The 19,378-nt window shown below is 36.7% G+C and overlaps 1 protein-coding gene across 8 annotated transcripts in view; it reads left to right on the top strand.

The window, feature by feature from the left end:
* Positions 1 to 19,378, top strand: part of PAN3 (poly(A) specific ribonuclease subunit PAN3) — a 102,930-nt gene that overhangs the window by 51,082 nt on the left and 32,470 nt on the right. For all 8 annotated transcript variants that reach the window (XR_005953485.1, XM_041415969.1, XM_041415973.1 and 5 more), the window contains 9 exons: positions 488 to 592; positions 1,247 to 1,304; positions 2,427 to 2,588; positions 2,742 to 2,858; positions 2,976 to 3,077; positions 10,819 to 10,984; positions 11,402 to 11,489; positions 17,339 to 17,478; positions 18,239 to 18,368. Coding sequence is in view for 7 of the 8 variants with exons in the window: in XM_041415969.1 (XP_041271903.1) it covers positions 488 to 592; positions 1,247 to 1,304; positions 2,427 to 2,588; positions 2,742 to 2,858; positions 2,976 to 3,077; positions 10,819 to 10,984; positions 11,402 to 11,489; positions 17,339 to 17,478; positions 18,239 to 18,368 (1,068 nt within the window). In the remaining variant the exon portion in view is untranslated. The remainder of the gene's footprint in view (positions 1 to 487; positions 593 to 1,246; positions 1,305 to 2,426; positions 2,589 to 2,741; positions 2,859 to 2,975; positions 3,078 to 10,818; positions 10,985 to 11,401; positions 11,490 to 17,338; positions 17,479 to 18,238; positions 18,369 to 19,378) is intronic.

Raw genomic sequence — 19,378 nt, 5'->3', positions numbered from 1 at the left:
ATAAACCGCTTATTCTGTACGAAGATGAGTCATTTTAGTTGTTCTCCAAAAATCACTGAAATATAAGGACCAGAGAAATTTTTATATATTTCTACAGTTGTGTAGAGCTTTCTGGGGTTTTAACACAGCAATAGCAAGAAAGCATTCTATATGTCTCAGTGGATACATACATAATGAGAACACATCAAAAAGTCAGGTTTTTTTTTTTGACAGGTTAAATAGCTCTTATATTTACAGTGATGGGGAAAAGGCAGTTACAAAACTGTGAAAATAACTATGTACATACATATATACACATACACCTCCCTCTCCCTTGAAATCTTTAGAAGTGAATACAGCATAAAAAGATTGTAACATATCTGACAATATATTTGTATCTTGTACTGTACATGAGGATTTCATAGTTGGAACTGAAAGAGTGAGAAAACTCTTAATTTGCTTGATCCTTAAGGACTTCAAAAAGCTTCTTGAAATATTTTATTTTTAGGTTTTTCCTAACTACCACATCTACCATCCAGCTGCACCTCATGTTGCTTACATGCAGCCAAAAGCAAATGCACCTTCCTTCTTCATGGCAGATGAGCTCAGACAGGTAAGATGTTTGAGAGTTTAAAGGAAACTTTAATATCTTGGCAAACAATAGAAATTCGTTAATGGTAGAACAGAAGTAGACACTTGCAATATGTGCAGTCAGTTTTCCCTGTGGAGAATTTGAAAAATCAAATCTTGTAGTAGGTGGAGCACAACAGAAGGTGGGGGTGAGTTACAACATATATGACTGCAATCTAATCTGCATGCCATGATTTACTATTCAGCTCAGTACTATTACTGGTGTTTTTTTGGTGTGCATGGGTTTATTTTTGTAGTATTATTTTAAGCTGCAGTACTATTCAGTTTGAAAGTCTCCCACTGAAATGGAAGTGTATGCAGGTGTTAGCTGAAGAGCTCTTCTCAGGGTTCATCATCTCAGGGCTGGCTGTTATTAATTTCAGCTTTACTGTAGTAGGTGCTTTTGTCAGTGCCAGCTATAGCAAATATCTTCTGAAGCTCCTTCAAGAATTTAGGTACTTTATAATTCAAATTTTCAAGCTGTTGGTCTTCTGACCCTCTCAGCCCTACACACTTGCATTAATTCTCTATTTTAGTACAGGGAGCTAATACTTCAAAGACAGTATTTTCTTAAATTATAAAAAAAAAAAATTGGCTGAATTATAATGTTCAAAACTTAACTTAATTTTTCCTTCAGGAACTCATCAACAGACACTTAATAACTATGGCCCAGATTGATCAGGCTGATATTCCTGGTGAGTAAGTGTTTCTCAAAACTTTAAACAGTGATGATGTTTTTCTGCAACCATGTACATTCATCTATATTAACAACCTCTTGCAAAAACTGCCATCTGTTTTTATTTTTTCATGGAGCTTTAATTGTCAGCCTTGAGCCATGGTTAACCAAATGCAGTGTTTCAGAAATATGAATTATTATTTCTGTCTTCTGTTGTAATTTTCTTCTGTTTTGAAACTCCTTAATGGTTAGGAATAGTTCAAATTGCTGAGAAAGGAAAAATCACAGTTAAGCCTTGTGAAGAACAGTTTTTATTACTTTGTAGATATTAGATATATATATATATATATATATATATATATATAATGTTGATATATTTTTCAAATGTTGTATTTAAACTAGCAAAGCAGTTTGTTTCGAAGTGACTTGGCTGGTATATTAGGGAAGGCTTTGTGCTAGCTGTCAGGCAGAAGAACCATATACTATTTACTGTGACTTGGCTTTTGGGGAATTTATATTATTTAGCTTGATTTAAACGGTTTTTGCTTGCAGTATCTTATCAAATGTGTGTATAATATGATAATGATGCAGTTAAAAAAATGCAGTTTAGTGTTTTAATCCAGATGAAGTGCAAGGGTAATCTCTTAATCTGATTTACAAACCTTTAGCACTTCTCTCTCCCTGTTTTATAAACTAGTATATTAAAACCCAAAAGACTGATACTTGCTTTTTTTTCCTGATGAAAGTGTGGTTCTTACTATGGTAGGAAGTCTGCATGGAAATTGGTGCTTATTATTGAATTAGTGTAGGAAAAACACCAAAGAAATATCATTCCCAAGGGTGAATTTCTAAGGTAAATGAGAAAATGGCAGGTGGAATGGAAATGGCATCTATTCTGTTGATTTTACTCGGTGTAGTACTTTTTCTAAACACAATAATTTTAGGTCAGTGGGATCACTTCTAGGAACCTACCAGTATGTTGGTGTTAAAGCAAAAATAGCGAATTTTAACTTCACGTGCACCTAATAGATGATGGAGATAATTTATATTAGTGAAAGTCATTTTAATTTTCTCTGCTACTCAGTAATTTTCTCAAAGTCAGCTGAGGCCTGACGTGTTTCTGTGCATAAACCGATTCTAGCAGTTCCTGCGGAAGTGGACAGCTACCACAGTCTCTTTCCTTTGGAACCACTGCCACCGCCCAATCGGATACAGAAAACGAGCAACTTTGGGTACATTACATCGTGCTATAAAGCTGTAAATAGTAAAGATGACCTGCCGTATTGCCTCCGGAGGATACATGGTGAGAAAAATTGACTTGTCTCAGTAGCATCCCGAAGCACACCAATCATATTTTAGTGTCCGGTTGCTTCTCAGCAGTTTCAGAAATGCTAAAATAAAAATTTCTCATTCTAAACATTGTACTTCAAACCATGGGTTTCATTTTTTTTCCTAGGTTTCCGTCTTGTTAACACAAAGTGCATGGTATTGGTTGACATGTGGAAAAAGATTCAGCACTCAAATATCGTAACTTTGCGTGAAGTGTTTACCACTAAAGCTTTTGGAGAACATTGTAAGTTTTTCTTTTTTCTTTCCCACTGCACCTCCCCCCCACTCCCCCAAGCTGATACGTTGATACTTTTTTCAAATGCACTTGAGTTAGTAAATATCACCTGTTTCTGTTTTTAAGCTTTAGTGTTTGCCTATGATTTTCATGCTGGAGGAGAGACTATGATGAGCAGACACTTCAATGACCCTAGTGCTGATTCCTATTTCACAAAACGGAAATGGGGTAAGGAAACCACACTATGATACAATACTTCTATACACTGTTTCTGCAGTAAACATCTGGTCTCAAATAGTTGTTCAGCTTAATTTTTTTGGCTAATCAGTTCTGTCTGCCATAAGCTGATTGATGTGAGAGAGTTTTTCTTCACCTCCTGTTTGTAAATTTTTTTAAAATGATCAAACAAGTATAAAATTGATGTCAGCATGTAAGGGAATCACAACTCTTTAAAAGAAAAATAAGTTGGAAAAAAACTGGGAGCCAGGAGCTCTGGTGTCCTTACTGCAGGTCTGTCACCAGGTAACACCTAACATTTAATAGCATTAGTTCCAAAAAATTCAAAAGATATGCTGTGCCAATTTGATCTTGCTGTTTAGGTGTCCTACTCATCTGTTTTTTTCCTCACTATGTATTACAAGAAATAATTAGACTATTTTATTTGATTATTTGAAATGGGAAGTACTAGTTAAGACAAGAAATGGATTGAAAAATCGCTGTACCACATTCTTTTCAGACGCCAGCTTCACATCTTAGGTCTGAATTATTTTTTAATGATGTTTATACATTGCTTCAATTGAGTCACTAAAACTGCATCAACATTCTTAAATTAAATCTGTCACAGGATGGTCTGTGGCTCAGCAAGTAGCCCAGTAGAGCTCATATGCTTGTGGCTAAAGCCTTTTCCTCTCCAAATCAGTGTGCTGTCAATCATTCTTCCTGTTAGGACCAGTTTGTGACCCCTGCAGTCTTACAAACTGCAGTCAGGTATTTGCAACACAAATAGTGCCATGCTGAGGAAGAGATGTGGTCACTGCTAAATAGAATCACAGAAAGTCTTAAGGTAGAAAAATACCATGCAGAGCTTTTTTGGACCAACTTCTTGCTTGTTGCAGGACCAGCCCTGAAATCAGATCAGGCACTAAAGATGACCAGAGGACTGTGACATGGTCTGTTTTACAATTTTTTAATTAGAGAAGATCTTCCCTAAATGTCTTTAGGCTGCCAGTGTATGAAGGGAAACAGAAGCTAAGTTTTTTTTCTTTCTTGTGCCTTTTGAAATTAGAGGTTTTAGCTGTGAATTCAAACTGTTTCAAAGGTTGACATCTAGAACTTCACTTGGCTATCCTTTACATTAGAGTACATTGGTTTGGTAGTGTGTGAATATGTTCAAAGGCTTGAAGAAAACCTTATATACATTCAAAGACTTGTAGATACCTTATATAATGCATAATTCTCACTGACTTTGGACTGAGCTGACCATTATAAGTGGAGATGGAACTTGATTTCCACCACTGATTTTGGTGGTAGTATCTCAGATGGAGGAAACCCCAGTTTGATTGTGTCATATCCTGTGTCAAATCAGAGTGCAATTACAGATTCAATGAGGCTGATGTGAAACTAATTTCGTGAGATAAAACTGGAAGATCTGCTGCTTGGTTAATGACTGTTACGTGCAGGACTAGACTCCTGAGCGTTTCCCAGTCATGGTTTTCAATTTCTATGTGAATCAGTCCTTGTTATGCTTTTGTATCTCTCTAGAGAATCATAGTAGAATGATGTCTGTTTTAGATAAAATAATAAAGTTATAATAAAATTCTTGGGAACACATTCTTTTGTCACACTGGAAAATAATTAAGTTATGGTCCTATAAAGAGCAGTCATGTCTCATTAATCTGTCAAAGTTCTTTAAAGGAAGATCCAGTAGATAAGACCTTTGAGTTTTCAATGAAGTCCAATGGAGTCTTTTAAAGAACCTAAGTAGTCATATGGCAGAGAAGATTCTCAGGTTAATGCCTGGTTGGAATATTGGAAACAGAAAGAGAGAACAGTGAAGATCACTGACAGGTCTCACAAGATGATGTCCTGGGAGTTGTATTTCTTAACACATTCGCTTGTTTGCTCTGAAGATAAATGGTCTGTCAAAGTTTTCTGGTATTACCAAATTATTTGGATTGTTAAAAACAAAGGCCAATTGTGATTGATTGCAGAAGGATCTTACAAGACAGGCATTCCAACTGATAATATAGAAGGTGATGTAATGTAAACCAGTGTGATCAAAGGAAAAATGTAACTAGCTTTGAACATGAAGCAATGGCCTCTGTTGTGACTGTTGCAACTCAGTAACAGGTCTGGGACCACAGTTAAGTAGATTGAAGGTAGTACTGTCCTCTTGCTGAATAGCTAGCTGTAAATAGGTTTATGTAGCTTATTAAGAAAAGGGCAGTGAAATGGTAGACATTGTATTCAAGATGTGTGTGCCTGATAGACTCCTATCTGTAGCTGTGTTCCTTCTCATGCATTTTGAAGGGTGTAGAAGAGCAGTGAAGAAGTTGATATGAGGTGACAGGGATGATCAAAGGTGTGGAACAGCTGGATGAAGAACAGCAAAGTGGAATAATGCTTTTCATGCTTTTAAAGATGGAAAGGAATATAACGGGGTTAAACATGACTGGCGTATGGTCTGAAAAATCATCTGGAATAATGAAGAAATGAATAAAATTTCTTCCAGACTTCAACTAAGGCCTTACCAATGAAACTAGACAGGTAGCAAATTCAAAACCTGTGTAACAATAATTAAGCCGTGGAACTTTCACAGACTATTGTGGACATTTGCCTAGGTTCAAGGGGGAAGTGGGCTTACTCATGCAGGAGAAATGTTTGGGGACTGCATGGGCATGATATTTACTTCTGGGCTGCAAATCACTGGGGGCTAATAGAACATTCTGCTTGTTTATGTTTATACACTTCAGTATTCATGGCAAGCTGATTTTAGTGTATGTCTTTTTGAAACAGGCTCATGGGCTATCTGGACCCTTTGTTTCGCCTGCTTCAGCTTCCTTTTATAGGCAGGAATAATCTGGGAAGTTGGAAATAAGACATCAATGTCTGTTCAAACCAAAGTATTAATTAAAATGAGCAAAAAGTTGCAACAGAACTTACAGGGATACGTAGGGAAGATAACTGTCTCCTGACTGTGGCACTTACTACCTGCTCTTGCAATATTTTCAGTAGACAAATTAGGGGAATTCCCAAATTTTGCCAAATCTTTCTGCATATCTTTGCGTTGCTTTGGCCTTTTTTTTTTTTTTTTTTGATAACTGCTGCTCTCTAATCTAGTCTTCAGTAGAAGGAGCAATTTAAGAGAGAAAAATAAGATTGCATACCTATAACTTGATTTCTCAGAATTGCCTGCCTTCATGGATCCTTTCTCCATCCCCTCACAGAGTTTCTTGGCCGTCTGCCTGCCTAGAGGAGACTCCCAAGAGAAGCAGGGGAATGGATGGAAGTTGGGTACTCTACAGCATGAGGCCCAGATTAGTACAATTGCTTATAAAGGTTTTAGGAGGCACAACACTGTGAACCTGATCAGTGAACTCAGAGAATTTGATTTCAGGTATGCAACCTTATTTATGTTGAACACTTCAGTTGGCAACATGAGACCTTGATAGTTAAAAGATGAGGATTATGGTTTACATGGCTGTCTTGCATGTCACTGGTGTCAATGTGGTCAGTCTGGGTGTTTTCTTCTTGCCATGTTATTTACAGACCCTGTTACAGGACTACCTTGCTAGAGATTTGGTGTGGGGGAGAAAAATAACAGCTTACATTTATTTTTATACTGTAAACTAATGTCTCTGACTTCTGAATGCAGTAGAATTTGTTGCTTGTGTTCTTTATTCAATGATACCTCCTCTTCCTTCAGATGGTACTGTGTGATAATCTAACATTGTTCTGTCATATTTTACTGAATTTGCACGGTTTAAAATCAGGAATCTGAATTTTCAGTTAATTGCTACTCAGAGTACATTTATTTGAAAAGTTTGTTTTTATATTCCTCTGTTTCCTCAAAACACTTCTTCATACTCTAAACATTAGATTAGTTGTTCTGGAACTTTTTGGTATTCTTCCACCTTTCTTATATTTCTTAGCTTCAGATTATGACACGTATTAGTGCACTTGTCTCTGCCAAAATTATGTTCTCTTTGCATTAGCAAGTTAACCCAAAAGTACTGAGATGTTGCTCTTAACAGTCCAATAATTGAATGGTAAACTAAATTCTGAATGTATGTACTTTAAAACTTAACAGCCAGAAAATCCTGGCAACTTTTGACAGCTGCCAGGAAAGTTTGTCCTGGTGAGTTTTTGTGGTTGGCAGAGATAAGCCTGCCTTTGTTATGTCTTTTGGTCTGCTTTTAAACACTCTGAGTAATTAAATGTTGGCATACATGCTGTTAGCAGGAGTTTTCAGCAGTACAGTCTCTGTTTTTCAGCAAACAAATACTTTCTGATCAAGATAAGCATGGTCTGGGAAACTTGCTTTGCTTTTGACACACTGATAGTAGTATGTCATGCACAAAAATGGGCTTCACTGCTGACTTCACGGTTTTTGCATCCCCACGTGCTGAATGTTTTTTTTATAAAATACCCCTTCTATTGAAAAAGAAATAAGTTGTGTGATGACTAGATGAATAGTGTGTGATGAGCACCAAGAATATATGAATATTGAAAGTCAGCATGATGTTTTTGAAGACAAAATATGTGACTAATAATTATCCTAAAATACCTTTGCCAAGAGCTGCAACTTTTTCAAAGTAAATTTGAGTTTTCAGTAGCTTTGGAATTTTTACAAAAAATACTTCTGTGTTCTAGTAGATCAGAAACTTTCTGTATATTCAAAACTGAGAAATGTAAAACCAAACCCCAAGTTTCCCTGAAGGAGAGATGAAGGCTACTGCATTTGTCTTGTTTTTAGTACTTTAACTTAGGAATAGCAAATAAACCCTGAACGATTCACAGTTTTAAATGTAGAAGACTGGTTTACAAGCCTGGGAGGTTCAATTTAGTAAACAGCTGAATCTTTCATTGGGTATTTTTTTTTCTTCATAACTGTGTGAGAATTGCTGTTTCTTGGCATGCTTTCAGTGTTCCTGATGATGTCAAACAGGTCCTACTGCTTGTGTTCCCAGGTCTTACTTCCCACCCCAGGACTATTCCTGGATTCACACTTGCTCTGGAGAACAGAATTTCGTTTGAATGCTTTTTTAACACACAAAAACTTAATATACACATCCACACTGTTACAGAGGGTAACTTTTTTGTTCTGTTGTCAACAGCATACCACAGAACTAAAAAATAAGTGTCAGCATTTTTATTTATTTATGTTTGTCCCAACGTGGAAGGAAAAATAATGGATAACCTGTGTTTTTGAAATGACAGGTTTTTAATTTTTAATCTTTTCCATTAGTGGCTGTGTTCTACATCACAGAGATGAAATTATTGGGAGAGGTGAATCTGCCATGCAGTATGTGGGAAGAACACACTCTGAAATTTTGTTTGTTGTAGCCATAGATTCAGCCTGTGGTGGGAAGCCTTTGCAAATCAACCATGGAATCTCTTAAAAAAACCACTTTTTCAAGTAATATTCTGATAATTTGGTTAATGTTTACTCATATTCTTATGTTTTTCCTTGTGTTCAGCACTGTTTGGAAAGCTTTCCAACTGTGTATTTTTCCTGAAGAGCAAGCTTTTGGGTCTCATCTCCTTGGGTCCTTGCTCAAGTGCTGTTTTGTTTGTGGCAGGTGTGATGGGCCTCTTGAGACATACATTATGGTCAGCATTGCAGCCAACTGAACTGCTTTTAATTGTGCTTCTTTTGAGCTGATAGATATGTAAGAGGGCATTTCAAAGCTAATTCTTCCCATGTTTTAGATTGTATGTTTAGTGTATGTCAATGTGGGGTGCCACCAACAGTTGGGAAAGCAGCAGCCTAGATTTGGCTGTAGCCTCAAGTAAGTTTTTCCAGTAGTAAAATAATGTTGCTTGAGATTTTCTGATAGATGAGGAGAAGCTGTGTCAAACTCTGGTCTTTCCGTATATATTGGATATTCTCTTGGTTGCATTGCCTTAATTTGAAGATCAAAGGGCAGATGCTGTTATGCATGCACAAAAATAACTGCCAAGTTTTCAGCTTCTCTCTCTTTGGGATATTATAGCAACATTTCTATTCTGGACTTACTTCGTACAGGTATAACTGTCTTACAGTATCCATGCACATACCTTACTACTAAACTTACTACTCGTGTTGATGTTCACCAGATATAAAGTGCCTTCTACAGCAAGTAGTAAAGAGTCTCAACTAGAACAGGAGGTTGTATCTTCTCAGTCATTTTATATGATAATTTTTGTCATTCTGAAGAAGAGAGTTATGAGAGAAAAAGTTTCCTGCATGAGACTTGGAATGATGGTTTTTGTGGGAAGTGATTTGCATAAATATTCATTAGGGGGCCAGAAAAAACAAACAATATCTCATTATATTCAGCTTTCAGTAGACATGCCAAGTTTATTGCTTTTTAAAGGAGTCAGCATTTTGATCTCCGTAATCTAAACCAAAGTACCTTAAACCTGAAAAGCAAACTAAAATTTCAAAAATGGACAAAACAAAGCTCAAATGAAAGCTCGTAACATTCCCAGCCCATGACCCCAAAGTCAGTAAAATTTCCAAGTAAAAAGTTATCAGGAATGTGTTCCACTTTTTTTTCACTGTGCATATATTTTGTGTGTGTGTATGTGTGCAAGTATACACATACTTACTTTGATCAAATGCACAGATGTTGATATGGTCCTGTAGGAAAAAGGGGGATAAAAAAACCCCAACCTAAAAAAAACAACAAGAGCAAGAAACAAAACAACCCAAAAACCCCAAACAAACAAAAAAAAAACAACAACTAAAAAGAAATAAATGTTTAGAGAAGAGTGCAGTGCAGTCAGTTCACAGTGAAACCAATCAGATGCTTACTTGATTTTACTTAATACTGGTGATATTACTGGTCTCAAAATAAGCAAAATCAGTACTGAGGCAACCTCTTGAAATATCTCTGTGGTTTGTAAAATTGAGATGTACTGTCTTACTCTGGATGTATTTTCTTCTGCTTCAACTTTGTGCAAGGCAAACAATGCCAGCTTACCTGAATTACACACATCATACTTAAAATAACATTTGTTATCTATATCTTCTTTTTTTCATCTGTGACTCAGTATTACTCAAACTGTCTGTAATGCAGGATTTGAGTGTGTGTTTGCAAAGATTGAGTCTTACTTTTGAAAGGAGAACTAAAAATCTGTTTGGAAGGGGAGCAAATGCTTTTCTTTCATGCTTCCCATGGAATAGGGGTCATGCAGTGATGACTTGTCAGGGAGCTGTGTCACAGTAGAACGTAAGTGAAGTTGTGTTCAGTGATGTTTAGCCTCCAAATCTTTGTCTGATTTGCTCATGTAAATTGAAATTAGCCCATTATTTTTTTCTTATTAGATGATAGAAAATGTTTAATTGGGAAGCCTACCTGCAATAAAGGCAGTAAAATGTTGCAGCTCTTGTGGTACATACTCTTTGTTTCAGGATATTGGTGTTTTTACTTCTGAAGTGCCTGCATATTTTGATGTACCATCTACTTTGAGCAATTTCCAATCAGTGCTCATTCTCAGCTTCAAAACATAATTTCCCTGAATGTGAGAAAGAAAATAATAATGCCTAATGAATTGTCAGCATTTTCAAAAAAACGCATGTGAAACCAACCAATGGGGAAAAATCTATTCCCAAACTCACCTTTAAAGCAACACAGATGTGTCTTTCAAGGACTATTAAGAATTAAATGAAATGAGTGTGTGAATTAATTGTGTAATTCAAGATGTAGTACTTTGGTTTTTGCACAGCAGCCTTCTATTGACGCTCACAATGCTTTGGTTCTAGGTCAGCATGATGGACCTCTGCCACGGCAGCATGCGGGGTTGCTTCCAGAGTCTTTGATATGGGCTTATATTGTGCAGCTCAGCTCTGCCTTACGGACCATTCACACAGCAGGACTGGCGTGCAGAGTTATGGATCCAACGAAGATTCTGGTAACAGGCAAAACAAGGTAATGAAAGCATTCAGTCTGGCTGAGCTCTGCGTTCCTGGCAGCTGCTGACTGTGCACCTGATACATAAATAGCTGCTAAGTTCTCTCAAGTGGCCTGAGGCATTGTGCTAAAGCTTGTAACTTTGGTTTTTTAAAGGTCTTCCATAAGATATGGAAGACCCACAGTTTGTCCTCAAACTGCTGATCAGACCCACTACTGTCAGTTTAGAAATTTTTTGATTTATTTGTAAACTGAATACTATCTGTGCGTTTTATCACATAGTAAAATCAGTCTTTTCTGATTCATAGTAATTTTCTAAGTACCAATAATATCAACATTTTATAATATCAAAAAATTCAATGGATTTTAGAGGAAAATTGAGTAACCAATAAAGTTTAATGGCAATTTTTTTCTCTTCTCTTCTTGTTCCTAAAGGTTACGAGTTAATTGTGTTGGAATCTTTGACGTTTTGACATTTGACAACAGTCAAAATAATCCACTGGCATTAATGGCTCAGTTTCAGGTATGACAACACTGCCAGTTAGGTTGGTGGCTTGGCAAAGGGATTACTGCAAACCAGTGTGATTCCTTTTGGAAGACAAGTACTTTAATTAAACTGTAGTCCACTGTATCTATCTGTAAATGACTGTATTTTTTTCACTTCTGATTTGATCTTGGTTCTCCCATACACTGTTCAAATTTGCTTATAATTTATAAATGTGGATGCTCATTTTGATATCTTCTGCCTCTAAAATTACAGCAAGCTCATCAAACAGGTTGAACTATAGTATTTAACAAACTTAAGTCAGAAATGACTGGAAATAGAAATTTCTAAAGGAAGGAGAAGAAAAACCTTACATTTAGTGTTAGAGATAAAAAGTAATGATTCAGTAATAGTTTTTGCTGTGTCTTTTGTGATTTTAACATAAACAACTAAGTGTTGAATACCTGTTGAGAGGAGTAAGATCTTTCAATTAACTGCATTTAGACCCTCTCCTCATGCCAAAAAGATTCTAGTGTATCTTTATTTTGGGCTCCTAGTTTTTCCGTGCTCTCCTGGTGTTCTCTGAAGCGTGGACTCTGCATAATTCCTGAATTAAGAAGAACCCCTTTAGACTTAACAAAAACTGTTCCACAGTCATCTGGAGCATCACTGTGTACAGGAGTGCCTCTTTCCCTAACTTCCCCTCAGGGTAAAGTACGTTACTTCAGCAGTCATCACATACCCTGTCTGTACTGGGAGTGAAAGACTACAGTAGGGAGTTGGATTTAATTTATTTTCATTAATTGACCTTATTCACTGTGAAAACTGCTTATTCAGAGCCTTTTGTCATAACTAAAATGTTTGAAATTTGGCCAGAAGAAACTAGCTTGTTGGAGACCATGTCCTAGAACATAACTTTTTTTTTTTTTTGATGGTACAGTGAAGCAGTTCTCAGTGTGCTTTGAGGAATACACCAAAGGATTTCACGCTCACACACACAGCTGCATATCAGTGGGCTTTTGGTAATAATTTAGTGGAAAACAGTTCAGAGAAGATGAAAATACATGTAAATCCATGCCTGAAAATGTAATGAGAGGGTTTTTTAAAAATCTGAGTACTTCTCTATTTTAATTTCAGCTTGGAAAGGGATCCTCCTGAGATATTATGACATTCAAGTAAAGAAAAATATTTAAAATACTTGAAGATACAAATCTAAAAATACTTGCAGGTACACAAGTCTGTCAAAAGCACTTACCACCGTAGCAGATCAACACATGGCAGCTGACTTGCTTGATAATGCCTAGTTTTGTTTAGGGGGAATGGCTTTTCATGTTTTATGTGTTGTTAGTATTCAAATTGTTTAGGTTGGTCTGCTAAACCAGAAAAGAAATACTCCTAAATACTTTGTTTGGAAGATCTAAACTGCAATTAGTAAATACAGTATGGCATTTTCTTTTGTTGCTTTTTTTCTAGAAGGGCCAGGCTTTCACTGCCCATTTTTTTTCCTTCAGAGGTGCAAAACTGGGTCAATTCCTTGAAATTTAGGGGTCATTTCTCATGCTCTACCTTTGTTTGCCCTAGCCAGATAAAATTACAAAATAACAGCTGCTGCTCATCCTTTTTCCTTTTGATCCATGACCCAGTTCCTGAATTCCTCTGGGACTCCTGTGACTGTTAAAAATGTAGGATGTCTCTTGGTTTACTGCCCAGCTAATATGCATTTCCTTGTTGTTGTCTTCAATGGAGAAAGCTATATTTGTTAGGATTTCCCATGGTTAATATGAAGAGAGATTTTGGCCAAAACAGTGAGGGGCTATGTAAAAGGTATGCAATTGTTCTTTGCAATCTGTGTTAAATTCATTAATCTCTATGATCATTTAAGAGTTACATGAAGGCAACAAAAAGGGAAGCTAAGCTAAAAAGAAGTAAATGAAATACGACTGGCCACTTGCATTGAAAACCAGGGGTTAAAACCTGTATGAACTGCAGCACGTGACTTCCCGCCCCGCCCCAGTCTATAAGTCTTGTGTCAGTCAGTTGCAGGGTACAGATGGGAAAGCTAAATGGTGATACCGGAAACAGTAAAAGGGTTTAATAAATATTTCTGTATTTGGAATAAAATGTAAGTCCTCCCCTTTACAAAAATAAGAGAATGTAAGTTTAGCTGTTTTAACAAGGGATGTAAGTTTACTTTTGCTTAAAGTAAATATTTTCAATTTAGCAAACCAAAATAACTTTCACAAGCACCTCCCCAAATTTAAAGAAACTAGTTTGAAGAGATGTCTCAAGTACTAATATTGACTCTAAAAAACCACCAAAATGTAGGAAGTTGGAGGTACTTCTAAGGACAATTCTAGAACTTATCCTTTTAAGTGATTCCACAGAACTGGAGTATAGATGAGCCAATACTGATCCAAGCATAGCAGTGGATCAGGATAAACAAAACAAAATAAAAAGTAGTGTTGGTTTCAAAGTGTTTCTGGAAAATGGATCCTGTCAAAAAAAAGTTTTATTTGAATAGCTTACATGTCTGGCTGGTAAAATCAAATGTATAAAATGTTAAGTTATCTCTAGGGAATTTGGCAAAGTGGTGCATACCTATTTAATAAAAAAAAAAAAAAAAAGAAAGGGTACCTATGCAATTAACATTTAAATATTTAAATTACTCACTTGATGTGCTTGAAATTGACTTGATAACAGGGAGACATTAATGAAAGGGGCTGTTTCTGAGTTTATCCCCTAGTGCTGGTTTTTAGTGAATGCTATTTAATAGCTCTATCAATGAACTAAATGCTGATAAAATCCTTACTTGCAAAGCTTTCAAGAGATAAGAAATTAAGTTGGTAGAGGTTAAAGTTATGAATTGAACTACTAATTAAATGGCTATTAATTGCATGCAAGGTACATTTTTGATCAAAAGGCTACCTGTGCTTGAAGGTGTAAAGCTTTTCCTTGAAGTTAGGAATCAATTTAGTATTACTTCATAGTCACTGTTGATAGTTACCATAGCAGTTTTCTGTCACATCTGTGGCAAAAGGAGCTTACGTGATCCATAGGAGCATGCAAACACAATAGGGAGTATAAACAAGGAAATGATTGTACCTAATATAGATCTGTACCTTGCACTAGCAAGGCTACTGCAGGAATGCAGAAAAGTGTATTTCTGGTGTTCCTGCTGCAAGGAAGTCTAGTAGTTCTTGTGTGCCTTCTTTAACCTTTCTTTGCCTAGGAGCAGTAAGAGATGAATATTTTTGGAGGATAGGTTAGGACTTAATAGGCATATGTGGATTGCTTCCTTACAGAAAGAATGGTGTAACCCAGCTTCTGGGAAGTCATGTACCCTGTCTGAATTTATAGAGTAGGTCAGCAGATGGTAGTTTAGTTGCTTCTAAAACAGTAATCTGACTCTCAGAAATCCTGAACTTTATGGGATCCTTCCAGCTTGTGATATTCTGATTCTCCAGTCATACAGGAAGAATATTGCCTTTGTGCTCTTGTAAAACTTTAAAAATTGGGTACGGTGATAACATTTTCTTCCATGGTTTCAGCTAACAATGAATAGTCAAGTGCCTCCAGAGAGCAGTTCAACTGGCTCAAAATCTGAATTGTTTTACAGAATTACAGTTGTCTTAAATTGATCAGTCTCTTGACTGAATGCTTGAAGTTCCTAAAATAAGTGGGATGAATCCAAGCCACTTGTGTGTCTAAAACAAGCTAATCGTCTGGCTGCAGTTGGAAAACTCTGTGTTTGGGTGTGCAGTGGGGTGTCATATTCTCTCTGCCAGTTCTTCTGGTAGATGTAATTTCCAAAACAAACAAAAATTTAAGGTTGCTAGTTAAATGCTCAAAACCCCACAAAGCTCGAATTTAAAATTTCCTGTCTGATGTTAAATGTAAGACTTTCTCAATCATTTCTAAAATCTAATGCAATCTGTATTATGAAAGTACCTGTGCAAAGGAAGACAATTTTCATAGGGTCTTGCCTGTATGTTTTCAGTGTCTCAGGACTGTGTGATGATACAGAATTTATATAGATTATATCCTTATGAATACTAAAAGTTGAAAGGTATTAAGTGTAAAGTAGAGGACTGCAGAATGAAGTCTAACTGTCGTTAATACAAATGCATATTTCTTCCAAGAGTTTTTGGAGAAAAAACTCATAATGAAAATGTCTTTGTCTCAGGTGACACATGTTTCTAGATACTGCACTGGCAGAAATCCTCTGTTTAGAGCCATAGCAGTATTCCCTGCTGCTGAAATTGACTACTTGTTAATGGAAGCAAGTTCACACCAAAAAAGGGGGTTTATTGCTCTGATTAATGTCTCTCTACTAAAGGAAAAAGGAATTCTAATACTCTGAAATTTTGTGTTGCTTAGGAAATAGTCTAGCAAATGCCAGTCCCACTTCCTTTTCAGCCACTTTGTCCTTATTTGTCTCATTTTCCACATCCTTTGTCTTCATTAGCTACAAGAATAATAAGCTTTTTAACTTCTGGATTATTGTGTATCCATGTTCAAATTGTGCTGCTTAATCATACTTGATACAGGAACAGCAGGGACATTGAGGGACCTGGAAAGGTTTGGTATTTTTCCCTTTCCCTCAGCACCTGGGAGATGTGGCTTCAGGGAAGGCTCTCCTCAGCTACTGCAGCCAGAGGCAGCAGGTGTGGTTATGCCTCTGGGTGGAAGAGCTGTGAGGGACTGTGGCATGTTCACCATCACAGCACTTTTCTAAAGCTGCCAAATTCTAACCAGAACTCTTAATGCTGCCAGATTTTTTTAGCCTTTCTTACACAAATGACGGAAGGTAGATTTCTTGTATAACTGCATTCTCTGCTAAATGGCTTGGCCTTGCTCTAGGCTATGGAACTGCCATACTCAATTACCCAAAACCCCAGGAAAATTCTAATTTCATATCTATAGCTGACTGTTAAATTCACTCTGAGGCATGTCCAGCATGGAAGGCTGCAGGTGTTTTAAAGGTTGGTCAGGTTGTTTGCAGCTGAAAGCCTTTCCATGGAAAGAATCAGTTCAACTTTTCCTATGAATGTCATTGTTTGCTACTAAATTAGGCTCCTGCTTTTAGCAGTAGAATTTTAAATCTGTTACAGCTTTTCAAAATCATTTCTCATGGCTGGCTATTAATACTGGCAGAATTTTCTATTATGGCAAAGCAGGCTGTATCCAGCATTCACCTTTTAAAAGCAGTTCTGCTTTTAACAAAAGTGTTTAGTAATGCAGAGGTTTCTTCGTAACACACGATGCTGTTCTGTTTGGCAGCTGTACAGGCCTGTCTAGTTATTTGGCACAGTTCAGATCTTTTCATGCTGTCCATCAGAGATGAAAATGCTTGAGCAATTTATTAAAATGGTGATATCATGTGTTAGAATGTGGTGTGGATCCCAGTATGGAATTCACACTGAATGGCTAGATTGAAAAAATATGATTGCAGAAGATGCTGGTTTCAGTTTAACAAATAATCCTTTTATTTCATATCTCATATTGAGGAGCCTTGTTCTGTTTGCCACCAACTCCTTGACTTGTCAGGATTGAGCAGGTGGGTGGCTCAGAGAACCTCATTACAGAGCTTCTGCTCACTACACAGTTCTCTCTGGTACAGTCCTTAAACTAAAAATAGGTAAATTTTAATCATTCAAAGATAAATATAGTACTTAAAAATTGCTAGGTGTCAGGACAGATTTTCTTCTGTACTTTTTAACTACTGTTACTTGAACAATCATATTGAACTATGATTTGAATAATACGTACTTTAGTTGCTCAAATTCTTCTAAGGTTGTTGAAGAACTGTCTCTCTTTAGCATCATCTAGTACCGTAGGTAGTATTTATCTGTACTAAGAATCTTACCTGTGTGTGTTTTCCCTATTAGCAAGCAGATCTGATCTCCCTGGGGAAAGTTGTGTTGGCTTTGGCTTGCAATTCTTTATCAGGAATTCAGAGAGAGAATTTGCAGAAAGCAATGGAACTGGTGACAATCAACTATTCCTCTGATCTGAAGAATCTGATTTTGTAAGTTTGTTTAATAAATCTTTTAATGGAAATTGCAGCAGTTTTTTATGTATACAAATGCAAAAGCCAAATGGTATTTTTAAATGCAAGCAAGATTACAGATAAATCTACTGTTGTTGAGTTGTCTTCGTGGTCAGTGTGCTGTTAAACATTGATATAAATTTTTTGGTATTATGCTGGTAAAGCTCTTAGTAAGAATTAGGAGTGTGAATAAAATAAGCATTTTAGGTTGTCTTAAATACTGGGCTTCATTGCATGTTCTCTACAATAGCAGTATGCTAGTCTTATCTTACAGTTTCAGAAGGTACTGAGAAATAGGCACACTGACTTTTTGGCCAAAAGGTTGACTGCTAGCTTTTTCTGGCTGTGTATTCTTTTTGTGTCATTTCAGTATAGTCAGCCTTTTTCTCCCTTGCAGGCTGAGTGGGAAAAGTAGCGGTCTTTTCTCCTTTCCTCATTTGAAAAACAATTGCATTGCAGTCTGAATCTGTAACTATCTCTCTTTCTGTATATGTTCTTGCTGTTTGAATGGAGTGAACTGCACAAGTTTATGGAAGTTCATACTCCTGCCTTGTATAAATAACTGACCAGATGTATTCATGCAGATTGTGTTTTCTTGATGGTATCATCTTTTAAGAAACATAACCATTGTCAACTTTTTGTATTAAATACAAAAAGTTAAATAGTTATGAAATCATAATGGAATATAATGTTTGGCATTTGCAGAAAGTAATCTTTGGTGGTTGGGTTATTTTGGCAGGTATTTGCTGACTGACCAAAACAGACTTCGCAGTGTAAACGATATCATGCCTATGATTGGTGCACGATTCTATACTCAGTTGGATGCTGCTCAGATGCGAAATGATGTTATAGAAGAAGATCTAGCAAAGGTAAATCATGTAGTAATTCCTGCAGAAAGACCTGCAGTCAGTATTCCTAGAGCTGTAACTTAAAAGCAAATGTTTTCTACAAGTTTCTGTTGGGGTTTTTTTTCCCTTCTGTTTGTTTATTAACCTAAATAATCTGCCTGAAGGCTTGACAGCTCTAAACTCAGGCTTTTGAAAGCCCCCAGAGCTTCAAGAATGCCTGGTTTTAAGATGTCTTCAGCTGTGTTTTAAGTGAAGTAGCATCTTCATTTGCAACCAGTAGTCTTGGGAAAATTATGTTCTTTATAGCATGGTTAAAAATAGCATTCTGAGTAAAGTATGTCATGTAGATCGTGTAGATCATGTAAGGTGTGCTAAAGCCTCATAAATTTTTTGGTTTGGATTTTGTGTCCCTTCTCTCATATGTTTTTCTTTCTGAATGAATTCTAATTCATGGAGACACCATGTTCAGCTTTCCTGAGGAGTGCACTCTTCCTGTGGGGGTCTGTGGTGTTCAGTCAAGGTATCAAGTGCTAGCTATAAAGGAAATATGTGATATGTATCAAGGAAATATGTGATATGTATCAAGTGAGGGTGGATTTGTTCAACAGGAAGGAATGTCTGTTAGTCAGAAGTGACTGACGGCAGGATTTCTACCAGGACTGAGATACATTGTGGAATGCTTTCTTGGCCCTGAAAATGTGTGGGATAGGGTACTACAAAAGGATTTAATCAAGTCCTGTGATTCCACTCCATATAACTCCTCACTGAGAACTTTTTAAGAGACAGTAGGCCAGTGTTTGGGATTCTGATGGACTCGGTTCTCTTGATTTCTCCAGTATTGTCCTGTTGGAAAACAGTTTTCCCCTTCTTTATGAAAGATGCTGAAATCTATCAGAAGCAAGGAGCTGTAGAAGAGCCAGGCAGTATCTGTGTACCTCTAGATGCTGGGTGCCCACATTATCAGAATCAACTCCTAATCCTTTTCCAGAGGTGTTTACAATCATTTGTTGTTAAGGTGGCCTATGTGCCTG

Source organism: Onychostruthus taczanowskii, unplaced genomic scaffold (genome assembly GCF_017590055.1).
Source record: "Onychostruthus taczanowskii isolate IOZ18803 unplaced genomic scaffold, ASM1759005v1 scaffold50, whole genome shotgun sequence".
NCBI lineage: Eukaryota > Metazoa > Chordata > Aves > Passeriformes > Passeridae > Onychostruthus > Onychostruthus taczanowskii.
The sequence above is the reverse complement of the archived record's forward strand: the minus strand, read 5'-3'. Positions and strand labels throughout refer to the sequence as shown.